This window comes from Oryza brachyantha, chromosome 1, assembly GCF_000231095.2.
Source record: "Oryza brachyantha chromosome 1, ObraRS2, whole genome shotgun sequence".
Lineage (NCBI taxonomy): Eukaryota > Viridiplantae > Streptophyta > Magnoliopsida > Poales > Poaceae > Oryza > Oryza brachyantha.
The window spans coordinates 28,933,222-28,957,968 of NC_023163.2; the positions used below are offsets into that span (position 1 = coordinate 28,933,222).

The 24,747-nt window shown below is 40.3% G+C and overlaps 3 protein-coding genes across 4 annotated transcripts; all 3 read left to right on the top strand.

Annotated features, from left to right (window-relative positions):
* Positions 1-1,013: 1,013 nt before the first annotated feature.
* LOC102702717 (DNA repair protein XRCC2 homolog) lies at positions 1,014-8,670 on the top strand. The gene is made up of 13 exons (XM_006646451.2): positions 1,014-1,211; positions 1,630-1,777; positions 2,091-2,233; positions 3,245-3,315; positions 3,539-3,595; positions 4,443-4,583; positions 4,840-4,942; positions 5,138-5,174; positions 5,245-5,354; positions 5,516-5,653; positions 6,387-6,590; positions 7,479-7,742; positions 7,824-8,670. The coding sequence occupies exons 1-10, from the start codon at positions 1,014-1,016 to the stop codon at positions 5,537-5,539; spliced, it is 1,032 nt and encodes a 343-aa protein (XP_006646514.1). The 3' UTR covers positions 5,540-5,653; positions 6,387-6,590; positions 7,479-7,742; positions 7,824-8,670.
* Positions 8,671-10,393: 1,723 nt separating this feature from the next.
* On the top strand, positions 10,394-12,878 carry LOC102708757 (ammonium transporter 3 member 1). Its single transcript, XM_006645022.2, has 2 exons — positions 10,394-11,342; positions 12,352-12,878. The coding sequence occupies exons 1-2, from the start codon at positions 10,394-10,396 to the stop codon at positions 12,876-12,878; spliced, it is 1,476 nt and encodes a 491-aa protein (XP_006645085.2).
* A 3,550-nt stretch (positions 12,879-16,428) lies between these two features.
* LOC102703272 (phospholipase ABHD3-like) lies at positions 16,429-22,476 on the top strand. Of its 2 annotated transcripts, none has more exons than XM_006646453.3 (14): positions 16,429-16,878; positions 17,065-17,154; positions 18,469-18,536; positions 18,607-18,689; positions 18,808-18,897; positions 19,113-19,235; positions 20,028-20,105; positions 20,489-20,574; positions 20,822-20,870; positions 21,085-21,141; positions 21,271-21,401; positions 21,484-21,567; positions 21,675-21,741; positions 21,838-22,476. In XM_006646453.3, exons 1-14 carry the CDS (start codon positions 16,619-16,621, stop codon positions 22,312-22,314), a joined length of 1,743 nt encoding a protein of 580 aa, XP_006646516.2. In that variant the 5' UTR covers positions 16,429-16,618; the 3' UTR covers positions 22,315-22,476. The 2 variants fall into 2 exon arrangements, with proteins under 2 accessions (XP_006646516.2, XP_040376010.1); XM_040520076.1 differs by having other exon boundaries at positions 16,604-16,878; positions 18,613-18,689.
* The last annotated feature ends 2,271 nt before the right edge of the window (positions 22,477-24,747 follow it).

The window sequence follows — 24,747 nt, forward strand, 5'->3', positions numbered from 1 at the left end:
CTTGAGTATGGCCAACATGTAGCATGCTAGGGTTGTCACTGACTTGCCAGTACATTAATTTAATTAATGTACTGATTTCTTGCTTTCTTTTACTTGTTTTTGGCTCAGACCCTGCTGCAGGTAATGACTGTTTGGATGTGGAGTTTGATGCAGCTTGTGATTTTCAGGATGGTTCTAACTAGGGATTTACCCTAGCCGGTTTGCCTATGGGCTTTTGGGTAGCACGCTTACCGCATGAACCAATATGTATGGCTTGTCGCCAAATACTACTTAGAACTTATTAAGACTATTTATGCTTTATGCTTAGAACCACTTGTGATTCGGATATCATGCTTGAGATGATTTATCTGAGACTATGTTATATTCCTGGGCGACTAGTCCCACACGAGGATGGGTTTGAAATGGTTGAGATAATCGGGGAATATGCCTTTGTTGAGATCGAGTCTCTGGGGTACGTTTTTGGTTGCCACCATCGAGTGGTTGCGGACGTATGACGTAGATGACTGGCGTGGCTATTCCAATGGTTATGTCTTCTATTTCATATCTGATGGCTTAGAGCCTTTGTAGTGTCCTCTTCAAGACACGTCGGGGTCTGCGATGAGGTTGGATGGTTACTGTAACAATTTGGGTTTTATCTGAGACCACATCCATCCAGATATTTCGTGCTAACATGCCTCGAAACGTTGCACCACCTAGGTTTTGGGACGTCCTCACAAAATAATTGTACAAACATTCAAGATTACAAGTCATGCTTAATGAATATTGAGTGATAAATTAAATCATAATAAAATAATTAATAGTTATGTAAAATTTTAAATAAGACATCTGATCAAATATAGATATAAAAGTCACTGACATCAAATACGAAAACTAATAAAGTATTTGGTAATGTTATCTGCTTGTTGGTCATCTGCATCCGTAGAGTTTTTTTTTAAAACTGTCAAAACATGTCCCAACAAAAAGGAAAAGCGATGTCGAAATTATTTGGTGACGAGAGCTGCAGAACCCTAGACATGGCGGCGGAGGCAGGGGGAGACCCCCGGGCGTGGCTTGCCGCCGACGAGACGGCGGCGGCCTTCCTCTCCCGCTCCCTCTCCGCGCGGCCCCCCATCCTCCTCCCGCCGCCGCTCCACCGCGCGCCGCTCCGCCCGGGGAATGTCGTCGAGATCGCCGGCCCGTCCAACTCCGGCAAGTCCCAGCTGCTTCTCACGGTAAGAGAATCCCAAACCTTTTCCGCCAAAACGGTTAGCGATAGCACGGACAAGGGTGTCGCACTTCACACTCGCAACAACTTCCCTTTAGCAAATGTCCGAGAATTTCAGTACCTTACCGCAAGCTTTGATCGACCCCAATATTTTATGAGCTTAATGAAAATGCCAATCTGCTTTCACAATCTTAATATGGAGTATAGCACAACTTATGATAAGTTGAAAAAAAAAGAGCTATTAAGATATGCGGGAGTTTTAAAAATATTTTCGTTAAATCACTGCAGTTTCAGGGATTACAGAACATGGGATTAATTTACAAGGGGGGAGGGGGTACCTAAAGTGTCTGGTACCCTTGGGACTAAAAACGATGCAAAAGGTGCGCGTGATATGCTCAGCCACTGTGTTCTTGTTGGTATTGTAGGCTGCAATACAATGTATACTACCGAAGGAGTGGAAGGGTACCTATTTTGGGGGCCTGGGGAAAGCGGTCATTTACTTGGATCTGGACTGCCGATTTGATGTGCTGCGGCTGGCTCAAGTTCTGAGAAATCGAATTGCAGAATGCTGTGGTACTATTTTGCTTGCATCGTGAACCTTGCATTATCATGATGTATGAATTCATATAGTAGTGTTTTAATGGGTGTATAAAGTTTGACTGATAAATTGTGCTGTCTTTTGTTCATGATGTTGTAGTTAGGATTTGATTTCTCATTGTAGTGTGTCTCTGTAAAGCTGGGATGCTGGGATTTTTGTAAATATTTTGTAGGCTTAGACCCCCCTCTTCTATTCTACACTACATGCCCTTCAATTCTTAAGGGAGAATAACTGTCCCATAAATAGCCAAATTTGGAGTCTTATTGTTCTGATCCTCTGTAATTACAGGCTCCACAAATCCAAGAAATGAAGAATTTGCAGAGGATGCCGCAGTGGATAGTTCTTTTGAAAACACACTATTTTCTGACTGCATGAAGCGTTTCTTGTATGCCCGTTGTTACAATAGTTCAGATTTTATAGCAGCCTTGCAGGCAAGTTCTATATGACATTCTGATATGAGTTTTTTTATCATCCTTGAAAAAGTATCTCAAGGTACCAAAAATTTGTATTAAAATTCTTGGTACCTTAAGATACTTTTCAAGGATAATAAAAAACCCCTTCTGTTATACCTGGGCACATTACTACCTTGGTAGCATCCTTATATCTACCCCCTTCATTCTCTTGTTTAACTCATGAGTGACACGGAATATATAAAATATGGGTAATTTATCATCTTTGAGAAAGTACCTCTAAGTACCAACATTTACATCAAAATTTTGGTATCTCGAGGTACAAAGTAACTGGAGGTACTAAATTTTACACTAGAAAATGGGGTATTTTGGTTAGATGCAGACGAGTATATGGCTTCTCATTTCTATTGGTCAGAGGTGTAACTTTCATGTCATTTTTCTTTTCTGTTACCCATTTAACTAACTATTTTGTTTGCTGCAGAGGTGTGTTCTGACAATCAATTTAGGCATTAAGCATTAACATTTTTTGAATACTCATAATGGTGACAAATATTTTTGTCACGTAGAAGAAAAATAAAAACATCATTTTGCCACTCATCTCCAACAAAATTACTCCATACACTCATAGACGTCTGTTAATTTGTACTGTAATATATTTATAAAACTCAATAAATCTATAATATTAGGTTAGTACCTTTTGATTAATCTCGACATATGATTTTCATGTATCAAATAAAAGTATATTGATCCTCGAAGTTTTGAATACACACTGAGAATTCCAAGTTCATGCTCATTGTCTCTAGGATCACATTGTATTTGTCATGGACCTAAGCTTGATCTTGCTGGGATGATAGCTGTATTATTGAAAAACAGTCAGAGCCATGGAATGCTATTAGTGGGATGAGTTACAACCAAGACAATGCCTTCTGTTTTTTTTGGGCAATAGTCTAGGAGTTATGCTATGATAAGTTATATTTTAATGCATATACTAGATGCATGTTTTGTTATTATAACTGGCTTTTGATTTTACAGAATATGCATTCCCAGTCACAAGCAAAGAGCGAAGTTCTTGGTGTTGGCATATATTTCCTTATGATTGACAGGTAATTTTTTATTTTTATTTGATTGGTTCAGACTTATTGCATATTTTGCTCTACCTGCTTATATTGAATTTGTGGCTACTTTTTCAAAATGCTGTGTCATTCAAATTATTTTTGGATGTTCTGCATTGTTCTTACAGAAGTATTTGGTCCCTCCAACTTCCTTTTTGTACTTTTTACTCTTGTTGTAATTGCTAAACATTTTGTAACATCATCCCTTTTACAGCATCGGCTCATTCTACTGGATGGATCGTGATTCTCAACCTATCACAGAGAGCAAAGGGTGATTGCAACAAACACTTCATGAGTATTATCACCATATCCTGCTGATTTTGTCATGTGGATATATAATAACCGCTAATTTAGCAATTAGCATAGATGTTTTAATTACATATTGCTTCATCGACACTTGTAAACATGTGAATAAAAAGGCTTAACATAATGTTTATCGACTAAAGAGTAGGATGATGCAGTTGCATATAAAACTAGATTCCCTCTTGCTATGTCACATGCATAATCTAAAATATAAGAGTTACTGCATGTTACACACACACTATGAATGCAATGGCTGGTCACTGTCACTTAGTAATCATTAAAAATAAAATAAATACTACCTGTATTTTTGATTAATAATCATTGCATATGTAACATTTACACAAAGAAAGCATCATGAAATACAGTATAAAATACACGTGTACTTGGGGTGTATTCTTTTTAGAGAATGGACCCATTCCATTGGGTGACACACTCACCAAGCTCTTAAATGGTCGATTTTTGCAAAAACTTTCAATACGTGAATTGTTATTTAAAAATCATTCAGCTGTTTAGCATAAAATGGCAGTGCTCAGTGGCACTACTCAAACTACAGAATTTTACTACAACTTACGTCAGAATAACTAGGTATGTTCTAATCAGAGTGCATTACATAGAAAAGTAGAATACACACTTGTGCATGGGAACTCTGTAGTACAAAAACATGTTTTTAGACTCTGTTGGAAACATTTACAGAATTTTGCAGGCAGAAATTATCCAGTATTTCAGACTATACTTATGTCAATTCTATTCTTCAGCTATAACTCTATCTCACTAATATCTCTGCTTTGCTAACCCTTTCACGACTATTCGTGCAGGAGAACTCTGTCACGGCAGAGTATGACAGAAATGGTTGTCCAAAAATTACGCAGATTTTTTCAACTTCAGCCTGTTTTGTTGATGGTCACTAAGGCACCCATATATGGTGAAGGATTCACGACTGGAAATGATTTCCAAAGGTAATCTCACTACCAGCGTCGATCTTTTGTACTGTTATCTGACAAATGCAAATTTTTTACCTCACAAAAAGATGATTAGGGTGTGGTAAGTTTATTCATTCAGGAGATGTCACAGCCACTTGATCACTCTGAGCTTTTTGCTGTTTAAAATTGACATGTTTCCCTTTGTTGCATATGTTGAGTTTTTCTTGGGACCATGATCTTCCTATGTGAATAAGATGAAAACCTAAGGCACTGCCTTTTTTTTGGTATTTAGGGGTACTTCAAAACAGACGTCAGAGGATTCAACAATAAGATGCACTGGTCCAGAGGAAGAAAAGAACATCTCATGTCGTGAATTCATGCCGTCAGTATGGCAGGTATGTGATCTTCATTCAGTGAAATGTCAAGTCTGATTTCCTAAGAAGTATTACACAATATGCTAATAGTAACCTTCAATTTCCATTTGGTTTTATTTCCTTCTATGCATTTATGTGTTGCCGTGTGACCTCTATCTATCTATGAATCATAACCACGTAAATGCTTAAAGGTTTTCTGTATTTGTGTTATTGCAGTCATTTGTTACACACAGGATAAAGCTACAAGATTTAGGTTGGTAAATGGTCTTTTTGCGTGGTTCATATTTTTTTTACATTGCATATTTTTAATTTGTCTTTTATAGGACAAGAAGCAGAACTTTTCTCTGGTCCAGGAAACAAGGAGCTACCTTTACATACTTCTGAGTGGGTGCAGCCTTCCCTCAACACAAAGGATAGGTTTTCTATTACAGATGTAAGCTACTTGTATTTTTTTTCTTTTTGTAAGCTACGTGTTACCTTTCCTTTTCTTACTGTTTGTCTTATCGATGTACTATTTTCTAACAGTCCCTTTTTTAGGGAATTTTTTGTAACAGTCCCATGCATATTCTAATTTAGATACTTTTCTATGATCAGGATGGTGTTATTCTTATCCTCTGAATGTTATCAGGGTTTCCTCTGATATCTAAATTCCTGGCTGGACTATTGTGATCTGTGGAAAAACCTACAGGAAATGCTAATACTTTCATGTTATCTATGGCTCAGAATCCATAGGTAAGTACAGAGTGCACTTCCCTGCCTTTACAGAATAAACGATCTTAAATTTTCTCAATCTAAGAAGCTACTCAAATCACTAGCAAATAATTCATATCTCCCTTGTGTGAAATTCATTAAATCTATGATAAATGGAATGACGCAGAGAAAGATGCTTTATGCTTGTACTGCAGAAGTATAAATTCCGTGGTCTAAACAAATATGTATTAGCAATAATCTGACTTAAGTAAAACATTTCTAAGGCTAATTTAGGAGGCTTCTAAAAGGCTAACAGACTTGCAGTATTATGCATACCAAGGTCTAATGCATTGTTTCTCACCCTGAGCCCCTGATGCGCTGTTCTGAAGCACAGATTCCCAGTACAAGATGATGTCTAGTTTTTTTTATGATACTTGGAGACTATTTTCAACGATGATAAAATAACCTCTGTTTAATTCACTACTGCAGAATTTTTATTCTGATCTTTGTTTTATTTGTTAGACTTAGATATGGACCTGTTATATTATTTTGAGGTTTACTGTGTTCTCTCGTTTCCCTTGATGCCAACTTCCACTAGTCGATTGTACCTTGCTCTAATATATTATTCCCATACGAAAGCCCAAACATAAACTCACAAAACATCATCATTGAAGCAATAACAGCAAAATCATGCCATTTATATAATACATGAATTTGGCAATTAAGCAAAATGACCAGATCACCGTTTTGTCTTGGCTTTTGATGTTTGACACAGCATAGTTGGACCTGAAACTATACCCTGTATTGACTCCTGGGGAAAGCAAGCCAAGCTTCTTTTTCTGGACTCATGGCTGCTTTATACTGATGTCAAGCAAGTTTGATTCTAGCGCATCACTTTCCTGTTTCTGCACGGTCATTAGCAAGTGCATTGGCTGTCTAAAACATTAGAAGGGGAATTCAAGAGGCACCAATTTATCAGGTATTTCCTTCCTAGTCATGTGGCAAATCACATTCTCGTGGCCCTGATGATATATGATCATCAATCGAGTTGCTTTCTCTGTTAAATATTCCTTATGCTGGTTGGGGCTCATATCAGTGCCAACAACGATGGGAATTAGGTTTGAGGGGGATGCGAACGTTTATGTAGATTGGAGATAAAATATGACCTTGATTTACTTGTTAGTTTATTCAAGTCCAGCTCATATTCATGAGGTTTGGAAGTTAGTTTTGATTGTGCTTATGTTCTGTTTTTTAATCTGTTACTAGATGGCTTGTCTTGTCTGTCACATTGTCAAGCACTATGGTTGTCTAACATAATATTTGATGCTGTGAATCTGTGTGTCCCCTACATATGGATTTCTTATTTTGTGAGTTTCTACTTGATTGCCTAGTTGTCACTTTTATTTTTGTGTTCCAGCTAGTGGTTTGTCGCTCACTCACACCGAGATAAGCACCCTTGGTGATCCCTAAGTATACTAACACTTTATTGCGTTATCACAGTTGGCATAGTTATCTTCTTGTCCATGCTAGCATTGTGCTTTTCCTCTTCTTTTTATCAATTGTTTGTCAATCGAGCATAGCAGCTGATGTACTTGTTTAAAACAAATTATACTATCCGCGGATGAAGGTGAAATGGGAGATGTTAATGGCAATGGTCCCTTTCTGCCGGCCTTGCAATTGACGAGTGGGACCTCCAACACATGTGATTATAGATGTTGTTTTTGTGTTTGACGTAATTACATGCACAAATGATCGACCTGACTACCTGAGATGATGATGTTGACATCCATTAGATTAGATGGTAATGGTATATTCTTACAAACTAGTTATTTCTGACGCTCCTGATACATATCTTTGTCTTGTACAGACTTTCCATGGTGGCACGAGTGTCTCGTGGTGTTGTGCAGTAGCCCTGCGCTCCGAATCACGAACTGGATTAAGCCTGATTGAGAGAGGCCAAAGTGTGAACAAAGCTTATGAAGTGCACCATGGAGTCAGGTTTCTCCAAACCTTTTTGATCTCTTGGAATGAAAAGTAGATTAGATGTATTCCTATGTGGTGTAACTTTCGGCCACAGAATCCTCGTGCAGAACTAGATGTTGCATTCCATCCCGTGGGAGCTTTTGATTCGGTAAGTTACTGCTGAAATATGGCACTATGAAATAGTGGACACTTGGAGGCGACCTTGGAATCTCACTGATGAATCTTCTAGTTCATATGGTAGATGCTGCCCAAGAATAAACAACCTACTGCGGAGAACGACCTTGCATCTCTTATACTACTAATGGAGAAGCCAGCAAACTTCCAGTGCTGCAATATGGAAGCAAAGACTTCAGCTGAGATGCGTTTCACCTAAATGCAATACCAGGTCGGGCTGCCAGATACCCAACCTTCTTCTGCCACGTGTATTGCTACTGTCAGCCGTATGCAAAGCAAACAATCACTCCTGGACACTGGAAGACCCAGTCGACTTCACCCAAAAAAAGAAAACTGAATGTTTTTCGTCTCTTGGGCCATTAATTGGCTGGTTCTCAACTTCTGACGTTTGCAGGTACCTCATAAGCCTAAAATGGAATGCTGATAAATTTTGCGGTTAAAAAAATCCACAATAAAAGTTACTACTTCCTCTGTTCCAAAATGAAATTTATTTCTGAAGTTGACACATGAATTAAAAAAATATGTGAAAATAATTGAGTGGATGTTGTGAATGGTTTAGAAGAAAATGTAATTAAAGAATTAAATATAGAATGATTGTGATTTGTTAAGATGATATGTTTAGTGGAGAATTTTATGTTGGAACAAAGTTAAAGCGGTAGAAATAGCTTCATTTTAGCTGAAATGGAAGAACTAACGTGTAAATGTTATTTAAGTGCTGGTAGCTGGACAACGGCATTGGTAATTCTTCCATATCTCCAGTATGTGCTAACTCATCTCTATCTTCGTTACGTTATTCTTTTTTTTTATAAGATTTACATTGTACCCCAGAACATGATTGCTTTGTGCCCATGTGTAAACCGGATCTTGGCGTCTTTGTTCCCATCCAGTGCAATATCACTGTAACACACCAGTTCCTCATTGTCGAGCTATTGGCTCCAATCAAGACCAAATTTTCTCTGCCGCCAAATTGGGCTAGGCTAGATATCGAGTGATCACCCAGACTAATGACGAACGGCTTTGCTATCTTAGATCATATGCTGTTTTTGGGCGCGTTTGAAGCTGACGAAGCAACCAGTCTAATCAGCCACACGTAAAACGAAGAAAGTCATTAGCACATGATTAATTGAGTATTAGCTTTTACAAACTTGAAAAATGGGTTAATTTGATTTTTTTAAACAACTTTCATATAAATTTTTTTTGTAAAAAATACACTATTTAACAGCTTGGGAAGCGTGCGCACGGAAAAAGAGGAAAAATTTACGCCGCTGGGTCGGTTGCGAATGGACCCTTTGTCTATGCTCAATAAAATGGTGTATCCAGAGTTAGAACAAAACCGAGTCTTCCGCGTGTGAGTAGGAATGACAACGGAGCAGGTCGGGGACGGGTTGGATAGAAACGGACCCGAACCCGCCACCCGAATTATGTACCCGAACCCAGATCCGATTGGAGAAACGGGTAGAATTCAATCCCCGTACCTGATTCGATCGGGTACCCATAACCCGACTGGGTGACCCGCTTATCCGCATTGAGTAATATCTCACTTCAATCAACACAGTAAATAAAAGACAATGATGAATTTAACTTGAACAAAAATTGAATACTTCATGTATGATCCATCAATCCATCATTCGGAATACACAATAATCAACATCCACCACTCGGCGGTTTCTCTTTCTTGCTCCTCGCCGGCTTAGGATTGGGCTTTTTCATATTCTGTGGGTTGTAATTTAAGGGATTATAGTCTAATATATCCTCCTCGGGTCCCACGGGTGACGCGCGGGTAGGACTCAATATCCAGCCCCTCACTCGCCCATATGTGGGGCCCCGGACCTGGTTACCCGTGGGACAAAATTCATACCCGACCTCGTACCCATAGGGACGGGTATCCGCTAGGGACTCAAACTCGTGGGTGGAATTGTCATCCCTACGTGCGAGTAGGTCTTGCGTCATTGTACCAATTGTTAGGGACTTTTATGAGTTTCTTTTTTAGTGAGAGAGAGCAGCAGGTAAAGGTACAAATGGTACCTGCATGCAAGGACAAGACAAGAGAAGAGCGGCCAGCCAGTCCGTGGAAACCCTTAACCAGCCAAGCAAACAAACACTAGCAACAAATTCAGAAACACGCTAGTCTTCGAGTGAATCTTGCGGAGATAAGGAATTCTAATCCGTCAAGAATGTTTGTTTTTGCATGTTATCTAAATAGTTATAAATAAATTTTAAAAAATAACTAAATAGAGTAATACATGATATACCACTTCATCCCCAGTTTATATAAACTTTGATTACTATAGAAATATTTATACAGATATACAGAGTTTAAAAGAGTTTTTCCAGATATAAGGCCATTTCAATTTTTCTTTTTTTTTTTTGTGTCAAGTGAGTCGAGGAGGCCCAATCCCAAAGCCGCACGCTTGGATTCTTCCCTCGCGGATCGCGCGAGACCCAGCTTAGCTGCCCGTTGATCACAAGGATCTCCCCTCGTGTCACTCACCTTTCGATGCTCTCTCGCTGCCGTCCATGTCCATCCCTATATATATATCGGCACAAGCCTCCCTAGCTTCACCTTCACCACTCTCCGTCTCCGGCCACGTCCCACCGCCGCCGCCGTCGTCGTCGTCGACCAAGATGTCGCTGGACGGGCCGTTCAACATGTCGGCGGCGTACTCGCCGTCGGGGATGGCGGTGCCGCCGTGGCTGAACAAGGGCGACAACGCGTGGCAGATGGTCTCGGCGACGCTGGTGGGGCTGCAGAGCGTGCCTGGGCTGGTGATCCTGTACGGCAGCATCGTGAAGAAGAAGTGGGCGGTGAACTCGGCGTTCATGGCGCTCTACGCCTTCGCCGCCGTGTGGCTGTGCTGGGTCACCTGGGGCTACAACATGTCGTTCGGCCACAGGCTCCTCCCGTTCTGGGGCAAGGCGCGGCCGGCGCTGGGGCAGAAGTTCCTCCTCGCCCAGGCCGTGCTGCCGCAGACGACGCAGTTCTTCAGGGACGGCGCCACCGTGGAGACGGCGTGGGTGAACCCCTTCTACCCGATGGCCACCATGGTGTACTTCCAGTGCGTGTTCGCCGCCATCACGCTCATCCTCCTCGCCGGCTCGCTGCTGGGGCGGATGAACATCAGGGCGTGGATGATCTTCGTCCCGCTCTGGCTCACCTTCTCCTACACCGTCGGCGCCTTCTCCCTCTGGGGCGGCGGCTTCCTCTTCCACTGGGGCGTCATGGACTACTCCGGCGGCTACGTCATCCACCTCTCCTCCGGCGTCGCGGGGTTCACCGCCGCATACTGGGTCGGCCCGAGGTCCACCAAGGACAGGGAGAGGTTCCCGCCGAACAACGTGCTGCTCATGCTCACCGGCGCCGGCATACTCTGGATGGGGTGGGCCGGGTTCAACGGCGGCGACCCGTACTCCGCCAACATCGACTCCTCCCTCGCCGTGCTCAACACCAACATCTGCGCCGCCACCAGCCTCCTCGTCTGGACCTGCCTCGACGTCATCTTCTTCAAGAAGCCCTCCGTCATCGGCGCCGTCCAGGGCATGATCACCGGCCTCGTCTGCATCACCCCCGGCGCAGGTACCAACGGCTCACTTGCACCATCAGTTTGCTTCTACTAGTGGATTAGCAGCAGCTGTTGCCGCCATTTTAGTGTGGGAATGAACGCTACTGATTTGCAGATAAGTTAGGACGAGCCGGACATGACGTAAGGCTGGTCACGTTTAATATATAACATTTAAGTTATTTTATAAATAAATTATGACATTAACCATATAAATTATGATACATATAAACTACTAAACTAAATAGTAAAACATGAACATCTCGTACAGAGTGTTCTGATTACTCTGATTTTGTTGCTAATCATATTGACAAGCAACCGTGCATATCAGAGAAACAACGCGCGGCATCAGATGTTATTGTCAGTGCGTAGCTCTCAACACAATCTCTCATTATGTTTAATATATGTTCCATCGTTGCTAGCTGGTTTTAGTTAGATAATTCACAAACATTATTAACGCAATACATCTATATGAAAGTATTTTTCATGACAAACTTATTGATATAATTTCATATACTAAATTAATTTAGGGTATCTTTATGAATAAATGTAGCAGTGTAGTTGTCTAATAAAAAGTTACTTTCTCTGGTTTTTTTGTCTTTCACTATCAACTTTTAGACCTATGTTCGACAACTTCAATAACATCAAATAAAAATTCAGACGTAGCATAAAACTAGTCATCAGATTCCACGGACTGAATCTACTGCTCTCTTTTGACGCAACAATGAATCCACTGAGATTCCACGAAGAGTAGAACTACTATAAAAGTAAAGCAGGAATACATAGTTTAGCTAATGAGTGACACGTGCCAAGAGATTATCACCCTTCTTCTTTTATGATTTTAAGCCAAAATTTAAATTTTTAATCTTAAATTTAAAGTTATTTTATATTTTCTTCATCATTGTTTATTTTTAGCTTTATTAATAAATATTTTTCATTTACAAATACATTGATCCATCGCCTCCTATCTATCCATTTAGCTAATCAAAATCCGTCTCGACGACGCATGCATCCATGGTGGATCAGGTCTGGTGCAGGGGTGGGCGGCGATCGTGATGGGGGTGCTGTCCGGCAGCATCCCGTGGTTCACGATGATGGTGGTTCACAAGCGGTCGCCGCTGCTGCAGCAGGTGGACGACACCCTGGGGGTCTTCCACACCCACGCCGTCGCGGGCTTCCTCGGCGGCGCCGCCACGGGGCTCTTCGCGGAGCCGGTGCTGTGCTCCCTCTTCCTCCCCGTCAGCAACTCCCGCGGCGCCTTCTACCGCGGCCGCGGCGGCGCCCAGTTCGGGAAGCAGGTGGCCGGCGCGCTCTTCGTCGTCGCCTGGAACGTGGCGGTCACCAGCGTCATCTGCCTCGTCGTCCGCACCGTCGTGCCGCTCCGGATGCCCGACGAGGAGCTCGCCATCGGCGACGACGCCGTCCACGGCGAGGAGGCCTACGCGCTCTGGGGCGACGGCGAGAAGTACGACTCCACCAAGCACGGCTGGTACTCCGACAACAACGACACGCACCATAACAAGGCGCCCAGCGGCGTCACGCAGAACGTCTAATCCACCCGCGGGTATTCTTTGGAACAAAGGAATTTTGGAAAACGGACAAGATTGACTTTTTCGTGAAAATCCTGTAAAATTCTTACGTTCCAACCAGAACCGCCGCTTGATTGCTCACGCAGTAATGGCAGGGATTTGGTTTGTTTTCTTTGTTGTACGTTACGAAATGCTGCCCGTTCGAGAGTGGAGTACGCGCGCTGTGTCGTGGGAATGGAATAATGTGGTGGTACTGTACCAGTATGCTCTCTATGCTTTTAAACCATTGGAGATTGGATACGTTGGTTGCTGTTTCTTTAAACAAAATCTGTTACTTTCAATTGAATTTGTTTTGGCTCCACAATTTACATTAAATGTGTCTATGTTCCTTGTATACCCATGAGTTGCACTTGCCCATGACTGGCTAGTGTTGCTTTACCCATCGTAGCAGCAGTGGGAACGGTGGAATTTTCGCATGAAAACTAATTTTGAATCATCTTACAAGACTCAACCTTTTATTTCAAGAACTGCACAATACAGATTTCTATTTGAATTTTAAATATGGTGAACATTTTATGCCTTTGTTACCTAAAAGTTGAGCCATTAGTTGGCCTTCTCCCCATGTTGCACAAAGCACACGACCATAGCTCCTTGAAATAAAACAAAATTGTTTGTTAAAAAAACGATTGATGTTGTTTGATTCATATTATCCATTTCAATGCACGACCAAGTTACTAACGCTACTCTAAAGGGAGTAGGGCCGACTCTTGGGCTAGGCGAAAGGTTTGGCGCATAGAAGACAACTTGGGAGGGGCTCAACCCAATATGGTTTAGTATTATCTAAGCTTGCGTTAATAGGTGTTGATTTTTGCATTTATTTTGTTAGAAACTCGAAGGTTTCCGTCGGGGTGAGAAGCGGTTTCGCGCAGAGGTGAGCACAGTAGACAACACCCAACACACCAATTTGATTCGATTGATCGGGTATTGTGTTAGGAGAAATCGCAAAGACTGCTCGTCTATGAGTACATGCCAAACGGTTCACTGGACAAGCATATTTTGGGTGTAAACAAAATGTCCTGAGCTGGAAGACAAGATACTACATTACTTTGGGAATCGCTAGGGGATTAGACTATATCCGTGGATTGCACCATACATTGCGACATAAGCCAGAAAACATTATGCTCGATGATTTGTATGTTGCATCATACATTGAGGTTTTGTCAGCCTTTTAAAGTTCAAAAATAAGTATATTTATAATTTTAAAGTAAGAAAACATAGTTAATGGTGTATGTTGTTTTGCGTGAGCACGTTATTTCAGAACATTTTGTAAAAAAAAAAAAAAAAAACTCACCCTAAGTAAGGTTCGTTGCAGGCTTGAGGGCAGAGGAGAAGCTGGGCTTGGGCCTCTAATAAGAGGTTGGATGTTAAAGCGCCAAAGGCCATCTACAAAGATGGGCCTTTTGATTTTGTCGTTCTAATGTGTTTGTAAGTTTCTAATAGAGACATGAGTCCAGACCATGGTTATCTTCTTCTGTGTTTTTTTTTTTTTGGCGAGCAGAGACCGGTCATCTTTGTAATTTAATTTTTCATGTTTTGCGTACCGTAACCGTTCATAAATTACTAAACAATTGTTCACTTTCGATGGGAAGAAAGAAAAAAAAATCGGCATGATTCATAAACTACTAAACAATATGTGTTTTTTTAAAAAAAATATTATCTGAATGTTGTTTTAAAGAATTATATTAATTCATTTTTAAACATAGAAATAGATAATTTTTAATTTATTGTTCACAACTGAGATAACCATTTTACCATGATATTTCCTTTTCTCTTACCCTGCACTAATATTACCGGCGGACATAGTTTTATTCATATAAGAATTGAGAAAAGCATGTACTTTTCTTTGACAGTGTAAAATGATTTCGTCACAGGAGGTGTTTTAGTGCAAGCCAAATCGTACCTCGTGTTTGCTTCGGTCAAATACGTGTATTTCTGTGACTAGCAGCTGATACACGCGAACTGTGCACGCCTAAATTATACTCCCATCGGTCATTAATATATATCTCGAACACGTAAAAAAATTACACATCAATGTATTAGCATCGGTCATTAATATATAGCGTTTTAAACACTTAAAATACCGTTTAAAATATCTGAGTAGCAAGGTTTAGGGACAACAGATACGAATAGGTATGAATTAGTCTTATAACATTTCAAAAGATTTGGTTTCTAAAAAAAAAAATCTATATCAACATCGACAAACAACTTTTTTATAAGCTACAGCAGCTATTAACTTGAAAGTTCATAGTATTTAATTAGGACTTGTATTGATCCATTGGCTAATTATCTTATAAATTGTTTCGATACGGGGCCCTAGTTGTCCTTGAACTGCATTTGACATAGGCTTTTTCTAAAGTCTAGTTTCTGGGTCGAAGATACTAGTATCTGATATGGGCTCATTATAATACAAAATCTTTTGTCCCTTCTATGTGTTTGATCTGCTCGTTCCCTTCAATATCCTGTAGTATAATAAGAGTTACATATGATACGTGCTTTTTTATTTTATTAAAAAAATCTAATACAAATCTTTTGTACCCTCAATGTGTTTGATCTGCTCGTTCCCTTCAATATCTGGAGTATAATAAGAGTTACATCTGATATGTGCTTTTTTTTTTATTTCTAATACAAATCTGCTGTACCCTCCATGGCTCCATGTGTTTGATCTGATCTCTATGCAAAATCCTACCTTGTTTAAAAATATAAATAAATGTAGGTTATTTAGTATAGACTAAAAAGATGTAAAAATTCCCTTTACTTATTTTGTTGGTCAATTTTTAAATGTTAAATTGATCATATTCTCTTTTGCAGCATCAGATTGGTTATGAAACGATGGTAACAATTGAAACCATGCGAATACTTATATTATACTCTCCGTCTTTATTTACTTGTTACCGTTGACGGTTACTATTTCAACTTTGATCATTAATAATAATTAAACGATCAGTTGATGATTAGTGAAAGTTGTACTGCTATATATTTATACGTCATATATCATAAATGTAACATATTTTTTTTTTGATATACACAATATTTTCCAAAAAAGACAAATGATCAAAGTTCCTAAATAAATAGTAACTAGTGTCAATTATTTAAAACCGGAGGGAATATTATAGTACTAAGATTAAGATATGCTTATATTTTTGGTACGAGGAAGTATTCACAATCAATGAGATTCGACCAATGAAAAATAAGTACTTCAGATCAAAAGTACAACTCATTTTTTTTAAACTCGAACCATATTTTTCTTATGTGCACTATAAAACAAAAACAAGGAACATGTTTCTTTCTATAGGACCAAGTGTCAATTTTACAAAGAAGCTGACATCAATTTTTGTAGGCGGTTGTTGAACCGCTAGATCTTGGTGTTGGGCCGGCTCCGTTGCCTCCGCTACTTCCGGGCCCACGCGTCAGCCTCGCTCGCGGCACGTCCCACCTACCACCCGTCTCTCTGACACCTCGGCCCCACACCGTCAGGCTCTTGTCTCTCCCCCCGAAGCTTTTTCTGCACAACGACAGAAACCTCCTCCGTGAATCGCCCCGCGCCTCCTCCTCGAAACCGGCGCGCGTCGTCGTCCTCGCCTCCGACGGTCGCCTCCACGCGGCGAGCGCGCGACGGGACGGAGGGAGCCACTTCCCACCCGCTCACTCGCGGCGCGCCTGATCCCTACGCGGGGGGGGGGGGGGGGGGGTGGAGGTCTTTTCGCATGGAGGCGGTCGCCGGGCGCGGAGGCGATGGCGAGTCGGCAGGCGAGCTGCTGCTGCGCGCGGCGGCGCTGGTGCCCGCGGAGCACTACGCCGTCGCGGCGCTCGCCGTGGTGTCGGTCCTCGCGTACCGGTTCCTGGAGCTGCACTTCCTCGGGGACCTCCTCCGCGGGTTCCGCGGCGGCCGCGTCGAGCTCACCTTCCACCCGGCCTCCGAGATCTACCACCGCGTAGCCTCCAAGTGCCGCTCCCTCCACGGCAGGTGCGGCTTCGCGTATCTCAATCTGATCGCGTGATTGCAATATGCACGTGCGTGGTTCAGTGTCTTCAGTCGCTGCAATTTTGTGGGTAGAAGCAGCATCGCTAGCTGGGCTCCCAAATTATGGGAGCGACTATTTCGTTGCGATTATTTGTATTGTAATGACGGATTTGATGTATCACGATGCAGGTATCTGGCGACGCCTTGGCTCGCCAGCCCACATTTGCAGACACTGTTCCTGGGCATCTCTGGGAGGCCACCTACCTTCACATACAAAAGGTTAGACTTGATTCATGTGAAGATGAGTTGCATTCTAGACCTGTAGATTGCCGTTTTTGAATACAGTGTTTCCATGTAAAACTGAGTTCGTATGCACTGCCACCCTTTGATGTTAAAAGGAACAAGAATCCATAGGTACCCCCACCTTAGAGAAATATCAACGGTTGATCACTTTAATGTGGGTGCACCTGTACGACCTTCCAAACATGTGTAAAACATTTCTACAATTGAGTCATTGACCTTGCCGGAGTGGGGGTACCTTTCTTAGTCTTGTACCATCCAAGCATCATAGACTTTAAGGAAGAGTACCAAAGTACGAGAACCCTCTGCAACACATGTGTTTTCAGTTTTCATTAATCTTGCATCATTGTGCATGCTTTTTTCAAAGACCAAATACAGAAAGCAATCTGAGGAGATTTCATAAGGAGAACATTGCCTGTGCAAACCTGTATGTATTCTGGTGGTTCAATGAGGAAAATCTCAAAGGTTGAGATATTACTACAAAGTTCAGCCCACCAGTGGTCTATGTTAACTATGAGAAAACCAACTGAAATATACATGTGGAAGACGGGATACTGGATCTAAGCCTTTCTCCCTGGCTTAACTGCAGCACTCATAGATCAGAAATGGATAGGCAACCCAGTAAATGCATGCCAATGCGATTGTACGATGACCTTTAGTATTACACTGTCCTTAGCATACAAATTAGAGCTGCAACATCCACAGGAAACAGGCAATAGCTAAGAAGACGGAGGTCTGAAAGAAGATGAAGTGCCACCCAGAAGCAAAACATTAAGAATCTGTGAGCTTTACAACCAAGAAACAGCGAAACAATCATGCTCCTGTTGCTTCCATGTCCATACACCCATGAAATCGGAAAAACAGTCCTAACATGGGCAAAAGTAACACCATCATGGCGGCAGACAAACCTCAGTACTTTGACATTCTCGTGCATTGGTGGCATCAAGCTTGCTCATGCTTGCAAAAGGAGTGGAAGCGCAGGTTAAATGGCTTTGTGATACACATCTTGTGGAGCATTTGGAAGGAGTTTATGCTGCTTCTATTGTTATTCAATCTCTGCTATGTTCTTCCAAAGGCAACAACGAAATAAACTAAAAGCAGTGATGTGGTCATTGAAAATCAGGGAGTGCGACTCAGGCTAAAAGTGGATGTTTCAGTCGTCTTATGCAAGCTCTGAAATAATTTCTGGGCATGCACATACCAGTGTTTCCAGTTATATTTCCAGCAATTAATTTGTCGAATTTGTCAATAATTTAATTTAATACTTATCATAAATTTGTGCATTGATAATAGGCAATTGTACACAGTACGTGATGGTGGGACCATTGCTTTGGACTGGCTGCTTGCCGCTGATTCGAAGGGTATGAGGTACATATAGTGCGAAATTGTATGTCATACATTGTGATAGCTAACCTTTTTACTACCTGGCAGATTCAGATGGGATCCTTTCTAAGGATACTTCAACACCACTTGTAGTTATTCTACCTGGATTAACTAGTGATTCTGCTGCTGCTGTTAGTCCCTAACTTATTATATTGTTGCATGTTTTGATGAGCTCTTGGATTTATCGTTGCATAACCTATTCTTATATAGAACTGCTGGTGATTCTGACGATGCTGTTACCTGTTGCAGTATGTAAAACACTTGGCTTATTCCATGGCGACGAAGGGGTGTAACACTGTTGTAAGCAACCACAGGGGTCTTGGTGGTGTGTCCATCACTGTAAGTTAACTGACATAAATTCTGGTTTTTAATATTTTCTTATTCCCTCTGCAGTTTATACTTTCTTATACTCTTGGTCCCTCTAAACTTTGTAGTGTAGCATGATATAATTCCTCTGTTGATACAGGAGCAAGAAGTTTCCAAGGCTCCCAATTTTAACGAATGTCTTATTTAGGATCCATCACTCACCTCGTAATATTTATTTTCCTTGGCAGTCAGATTACCTCTACAATGCTGGATGGACAGAAGATCTCAGAGAAGTCATTAATTATCTGCATCACAAGTATCCAAAGGCTCCAATGCTCTGTGTTGGTACAAGCATTGGGGCCAACATTTTGGTAAACAATAATTTTACCTTGTCAGAATCTGAAACCTTTTCTATTCTGCATATTCAAGATTTATAATTATGATGAGTTTATGACAATTCATTCTTTTTTGCCAATTCCCATTGACCATTCAGAAGTTTAGCCACTTAGGTACCTACACGAATGACTCTGAATGGCTTATCATGCAATTGTTTCCTGATCAACAGATGGCGGTGGTTTTTTCATTCAATGTAGTCATGTACTTGGACAGGCTTAATATTTATAAGTTCCATTCAGTTTTAACTATGTCAAGTTTATAAATCAGCAATAAAAATTAACCAGAATAAAGTGGCTATTTAAGAAACGGGCTGAATAAATCCATCCTTTAAACTTCAAATCTTTTGTTGTTTGCAAATATCTGAAGATTCTTAAGCATCAATTTACTGAAGGTTTGTAAGGTTTGATCTGTTACCATGTATTTTAATTTTAAAGTTTCAAACTTGCCCCTGAACCAATTTGACGCTCTTTCTTTGTGTTCTTATTGAGCCCGCTGTTAATATTGTGTTGGTTTTGGCTCATGGAGTCATGGATGCTGCAGTGGTGGCTCATTCTGAATTTATAATCTAGTTTTGATCTTCATTCTTTTGACGACCTGGGTATAATGCTGATAGTTTTATGTGTAGTGTGTGTCAACTCCCATGTCTGTCTTGTTCGTTATCCCTAACCCAACCCTGTGCTGTGCCTATCCAGCTTTTCTTTTCATTGGGTTTTAATATCAAACAGCATTTGATGAACTGACAATATGTAATCCATATCTTTATACAGGTTAAATATCTTGGAGAAGAAGGTGAGAATACTCCTGTGGCCGGTGCTGCATCTATTTGTTCTCCATGGGATCTGCTGGTGAGTTGCTGGACATTATTCACTAGAATACAGATACATATAATTCATGCCTTTATTATCTGATATTTTTACCATTTCTCTCACCAATTTTGAACTCAGTTTTATGCCAGCTTCTCAAACGCCTTACTCAATTATTGATGTCAGTTTTACAATTGATTTCACATTTTGATGATATTTTACTGGATGACAATGTAAGGTGCAATTTGTCGTTGTTGAGTTTCTATAAATGCTCTTCCTTAACTATTCCGAACTTACTCGTTTCAATAATTGAATTATAAAATATTCTTTTTACTAGTTAGCAAGGATTGTCTATGAGACGAGTTAGTTTCCAACAGTTTTTTATCGCAACACCAAGATGTCCATTAACCTATCTTATTTTGTAGGTGGGTGACAGATTTATTTCCCGCAAGCTTGTGCAGAGGTTTTACGATAAAGCCCTGGCCTTTGGTCTCAAGGGCTATGCAAAGCTGTAAGTACTCATTATTCAGCAAGTGTCTGTACAAGGCATTTAATGATACATTGATGCTTTCTAGCCTTATGTGGTCCATGATGCCATACCAATCCACCAGGCCGCTGCCACCACATTTACAAGCACACATGGACACACAATTTCTTCTTCTTTTCGAAAACCACCTCTGTTATAATACGTTTCTAGGTTTCTAGATATCAAATAGTGTGACTGCTACTGAATCAGAGAATCTTCTTTTCCTTTACAGGCACCAACCTGTATTGGCCCGACTTGCAAATTGGGAAGGTATTAAAAAGGTCTGGCTTGCTCAACTGTTTTTCCTTGTTGCAGATGTATCAGTTATAGATTTATGATATTTATATTGTGTCTAAATTCTTTAAATTATGGTCTATTTCATTTCAAGAAACAATCTTCAATTTTCAAGCTGCCAATTGTTTGTCTGTGCACTTCATAAATGGCTTCTTCATGAGTAGTGATATTCATATCTTTGTTTTACTTCTATATTGGCAGTCACGCTCTATCCGGGAATTTGACCACCATGCCACTTGCATCGTTGCAAAATATGAGGTACCTGTCACGCACTCATGCCACTTGGCTCTTCTATCCTCTATCAACCCTTGCATGGGTGTAATGACTAATGTTGTCAAGTAAAGTTAAAGTGTATCATCACTCATGTAATTATTAGTTATTTTACAGACAGTAGATACCTACTACCGTCGGTGCAGCAGTGCTAGTTATGTTGGTACTGTGTCAGTCCCCTTGCTTTGTATCAGTGCTTTGGATGATCCCCTTTGCACAAGGGAGGCCATCCCTTGGGATGAGTGCAGGTGAAATTTTTTGGTTTTAAAATTCGTTTCCCCAAAGTACTCTGGTTTTTGTATCAAGTAGAAGATATTTCTTTTGAATTAGGGCCAACAAGAACATTGTTTTGGCAACTACTCCAAATGGTGGGCATCTTGCATTCTTTCAAGGACTAACTGCTGGAAGTCTATGGTATGGTGCCTCCACTTGATCTCTAAGATTTATGCTATTCATGTTATTTACTGCATGTTTTTACTTGTATATGCTATTCACAACTCAGGACCTTTGATATTTTGTAGGTGGGTCGGAGCTGTTTCTGAGTTCCTCTTCGCTCTTCTTGACAGTAAATGCATGCATCAGCAAAAGGTTTGCTTGCTATAATATGTATGAGAAAATGCATCTCAGCCACATGCATTTGAAATGGTGGTAACATTGTTTTTTCGTGCCATAATTGAATTGCAGGCACAAGACCATATTTTGCATTCTTCCTTGGAGTCTTCGATTGATAAGAGCCCATATGTCAATGTCATGGATGGAATGGTAGCCCCGGTGACAGATGATGGCCCTTCTGATGATGTCTCCCCTTTTAACCAGACGGTTGATGACATCAAACAAGATGATGAGGGTATTACACTACAGAATGAACACACCAAGGAAGTAGATGATAAGAATATCGCAGAAGTAAATGCAATGCCTTCCCAAAGTCCTGAACAGTTTGCTGAACAGCAAGGAGAGGAACACTACGTTAATAAGTTCCATGACACTATTGCTCCAGTTAAGAGATCCATAAACCAACTCACTCGGTACCAGGGGAAGTCAGTCTGGTTGCTTGCCTATATTGCTTTTGTAACATCATGGCCACTCCTTGGGTCCTTAGCTTTTATCGCATTTAGGAAAAAGTTTAGGAATAATTTGACAGCTAAGTGGCTTAGAAGATAAATAAATTGTGCTCCCACAAGTGTTTATTTCATTTGCATCATGTGAAACTCAAGAACTGTTTAAAGGTCTGTACAGCCATTCGATTTCACTTCAGTCCTTTACAGTTCATATGTACAATTTCGTCAAGTCAATAGTCAATAACCGTGTGTGACAGTTTCTGCATTGTCCTGTTTCAAGTAATAAGACTTGCATCTGTATTATCACGAAGACATTAGCGGCAAAGGTTTTCCTCTTGGTTCCCTCATTGGACATTTGTGGAGTGGATGGTAGCAGTAGGTAATTCTGAACTTTTTTAATCCAGGTTTCTTCGGATGAGAAAGTGGCGAGTTATGACCTTTATGGTCCAACTTTAGGATGAGAAAGTAGTGGTGAATATGAGGGTAATATTGTGAACCAGTTGGGCACTTGAGCTGACGAGATATAGTGACATGGTGATATGCGGTGCACTATGAATGGAGGTTGACATCTCCTCTTGCATCTTTGCTCTGTATGGTCCCAACAACCCCTTTGCTATGATCTGGATTCTCCGGTATTTGCATTATTCATTTATTATTTGTTAATCTGTGTTACGTGCACGTTTTTGCAGCAGTAAGATATCCTTTTCTACTTAATCTACTTTACTTTGATTGTTAGCTTTGGACACATGCTCTCTAATATGCCTCTGCATTTTATTGTTAGAAAATGTTGTGTTATCTTCCCCGGCTATGCCTCCCAGCTGAAGGTCTATTAGTGCATCTTCCATTGCAGCATAATCATACTTCAACATACCTGCTGTGTTTTCGCAAGTCACCTGTAAGAGGCAATATTGCTCATGCGATGATTCCCTGTCGTGTTGCTTGCTTCTGTGGCTTTTGCTGATTTATAGGCTACACATCATGGTCAACTACGATCCATGATGGGAATATGGTATTCGCAACGGCTCAAACTAACCGAGAAGTATAATAGCATGCTAGTATAAGTTACCTGTAAGCTTAATCAATTATAGATGTATGTGAATGAGCAAGAAATAAAAAATTAAGATGGTTGTTTTTTCATGCAAAAGTTAACTCTCCACGTGCTTCAAAATAAATACATTAAATATATATTAAATATATAGGTGAGACAAAAAGATATATGAAAAATATAAAACCGACATTTTAACTTATCTATTATATATTGTTAGTTCTACGATTAATATATAACTAGCAGTTATCTTTATTACTATTAAACTTGGTACTGCAGAATGATGCAATGCAGCACTGTTTGTTCCCAATGATATTATTATTGAGGTTCAAATGCTGATCCCAACTTACCAACTCCTAGCCTCCTGCTCCCTCCGTTCCAAACAAATCAACTTTTCAATTGTCAGATATAATATTTGATTCTTTGTCTTATTTAAAAAAATTATGATTAATAATTTTATTTTTATTAGTTAATAAAATATGAATAATATTTTGTGTGTAACTATTTTTAAAAAAATTTTAAATTTTTTTAAATAAGACGAATGGTCAAACGCTCGTTAAAAAACCGAATTTTTTTTTATGAGACGGAGGCAGTAGGATTAACGTGGTGCGATGGTGATGAGCAAAGACAAGTTAGATCGGAACTCGATATGATTATTCTGATTTAGGCAGGAGGTGGGGTCCAAACGTCCCTACAGTGATTTGGACTCCAGGGACAGGAAGCATGGCCCAGCAATGCTCCCCTCCTGTGTTTTTGTTCCTTCGCGTGATCTCACGGATGATGTCAAAAATGATCACGACCCCAACTTTGGTTCTTCTGGGGCGTTTGTCATTGTGGCTCACGCTGTGCCATAATTGAGCAACTTATACGATGTGGATGGCATGATCTGATCTGCACCGCTGCGCAGGGACGAAGCTAGCCAAAAATATCATTGATATTAGTTTTTATTTATATGTAGAGTACGGAGTACAATTTGGATTCTATAGCAAGTTTTCCTATTTAGCCCGTTAAAATGAAGAATTAGGATTCAAAGTATCCTATAAAATTATATGGAATGGCTTAAGAGACGAAGATTTTGGAGAAAAATAAGCATGATCTCTAACTTGTCGAAAACTTTTCTTTTAATCATTGTCGATACTCTAATTTATGTGCATTTCCTGTCATCTAATCAAATACTCTAATTTATGTGTATTTCCTATCATCTAATCAAATAATAATAGTGTATTTCTCTTTGTGTTTTGTAATCCCTCTGGTTTACGCTTATATTCATATCAAAATTCTATGTTATCATCTTACATTTCAGCTATGATTTTATTACACCCATTTAAATATTCACCCCTCTTTCTAGTGTTGTAGTACCCCGAATAAGTTCTGGTCCTAGTTATTTTTAGGTTATCTACGGAAGTATGACATGAATTATCTTTCATGTTTTTATATACCTTTTAAAAATACTCTAATGGTTACAATGAATGGTAGATCTTCAATTACCCA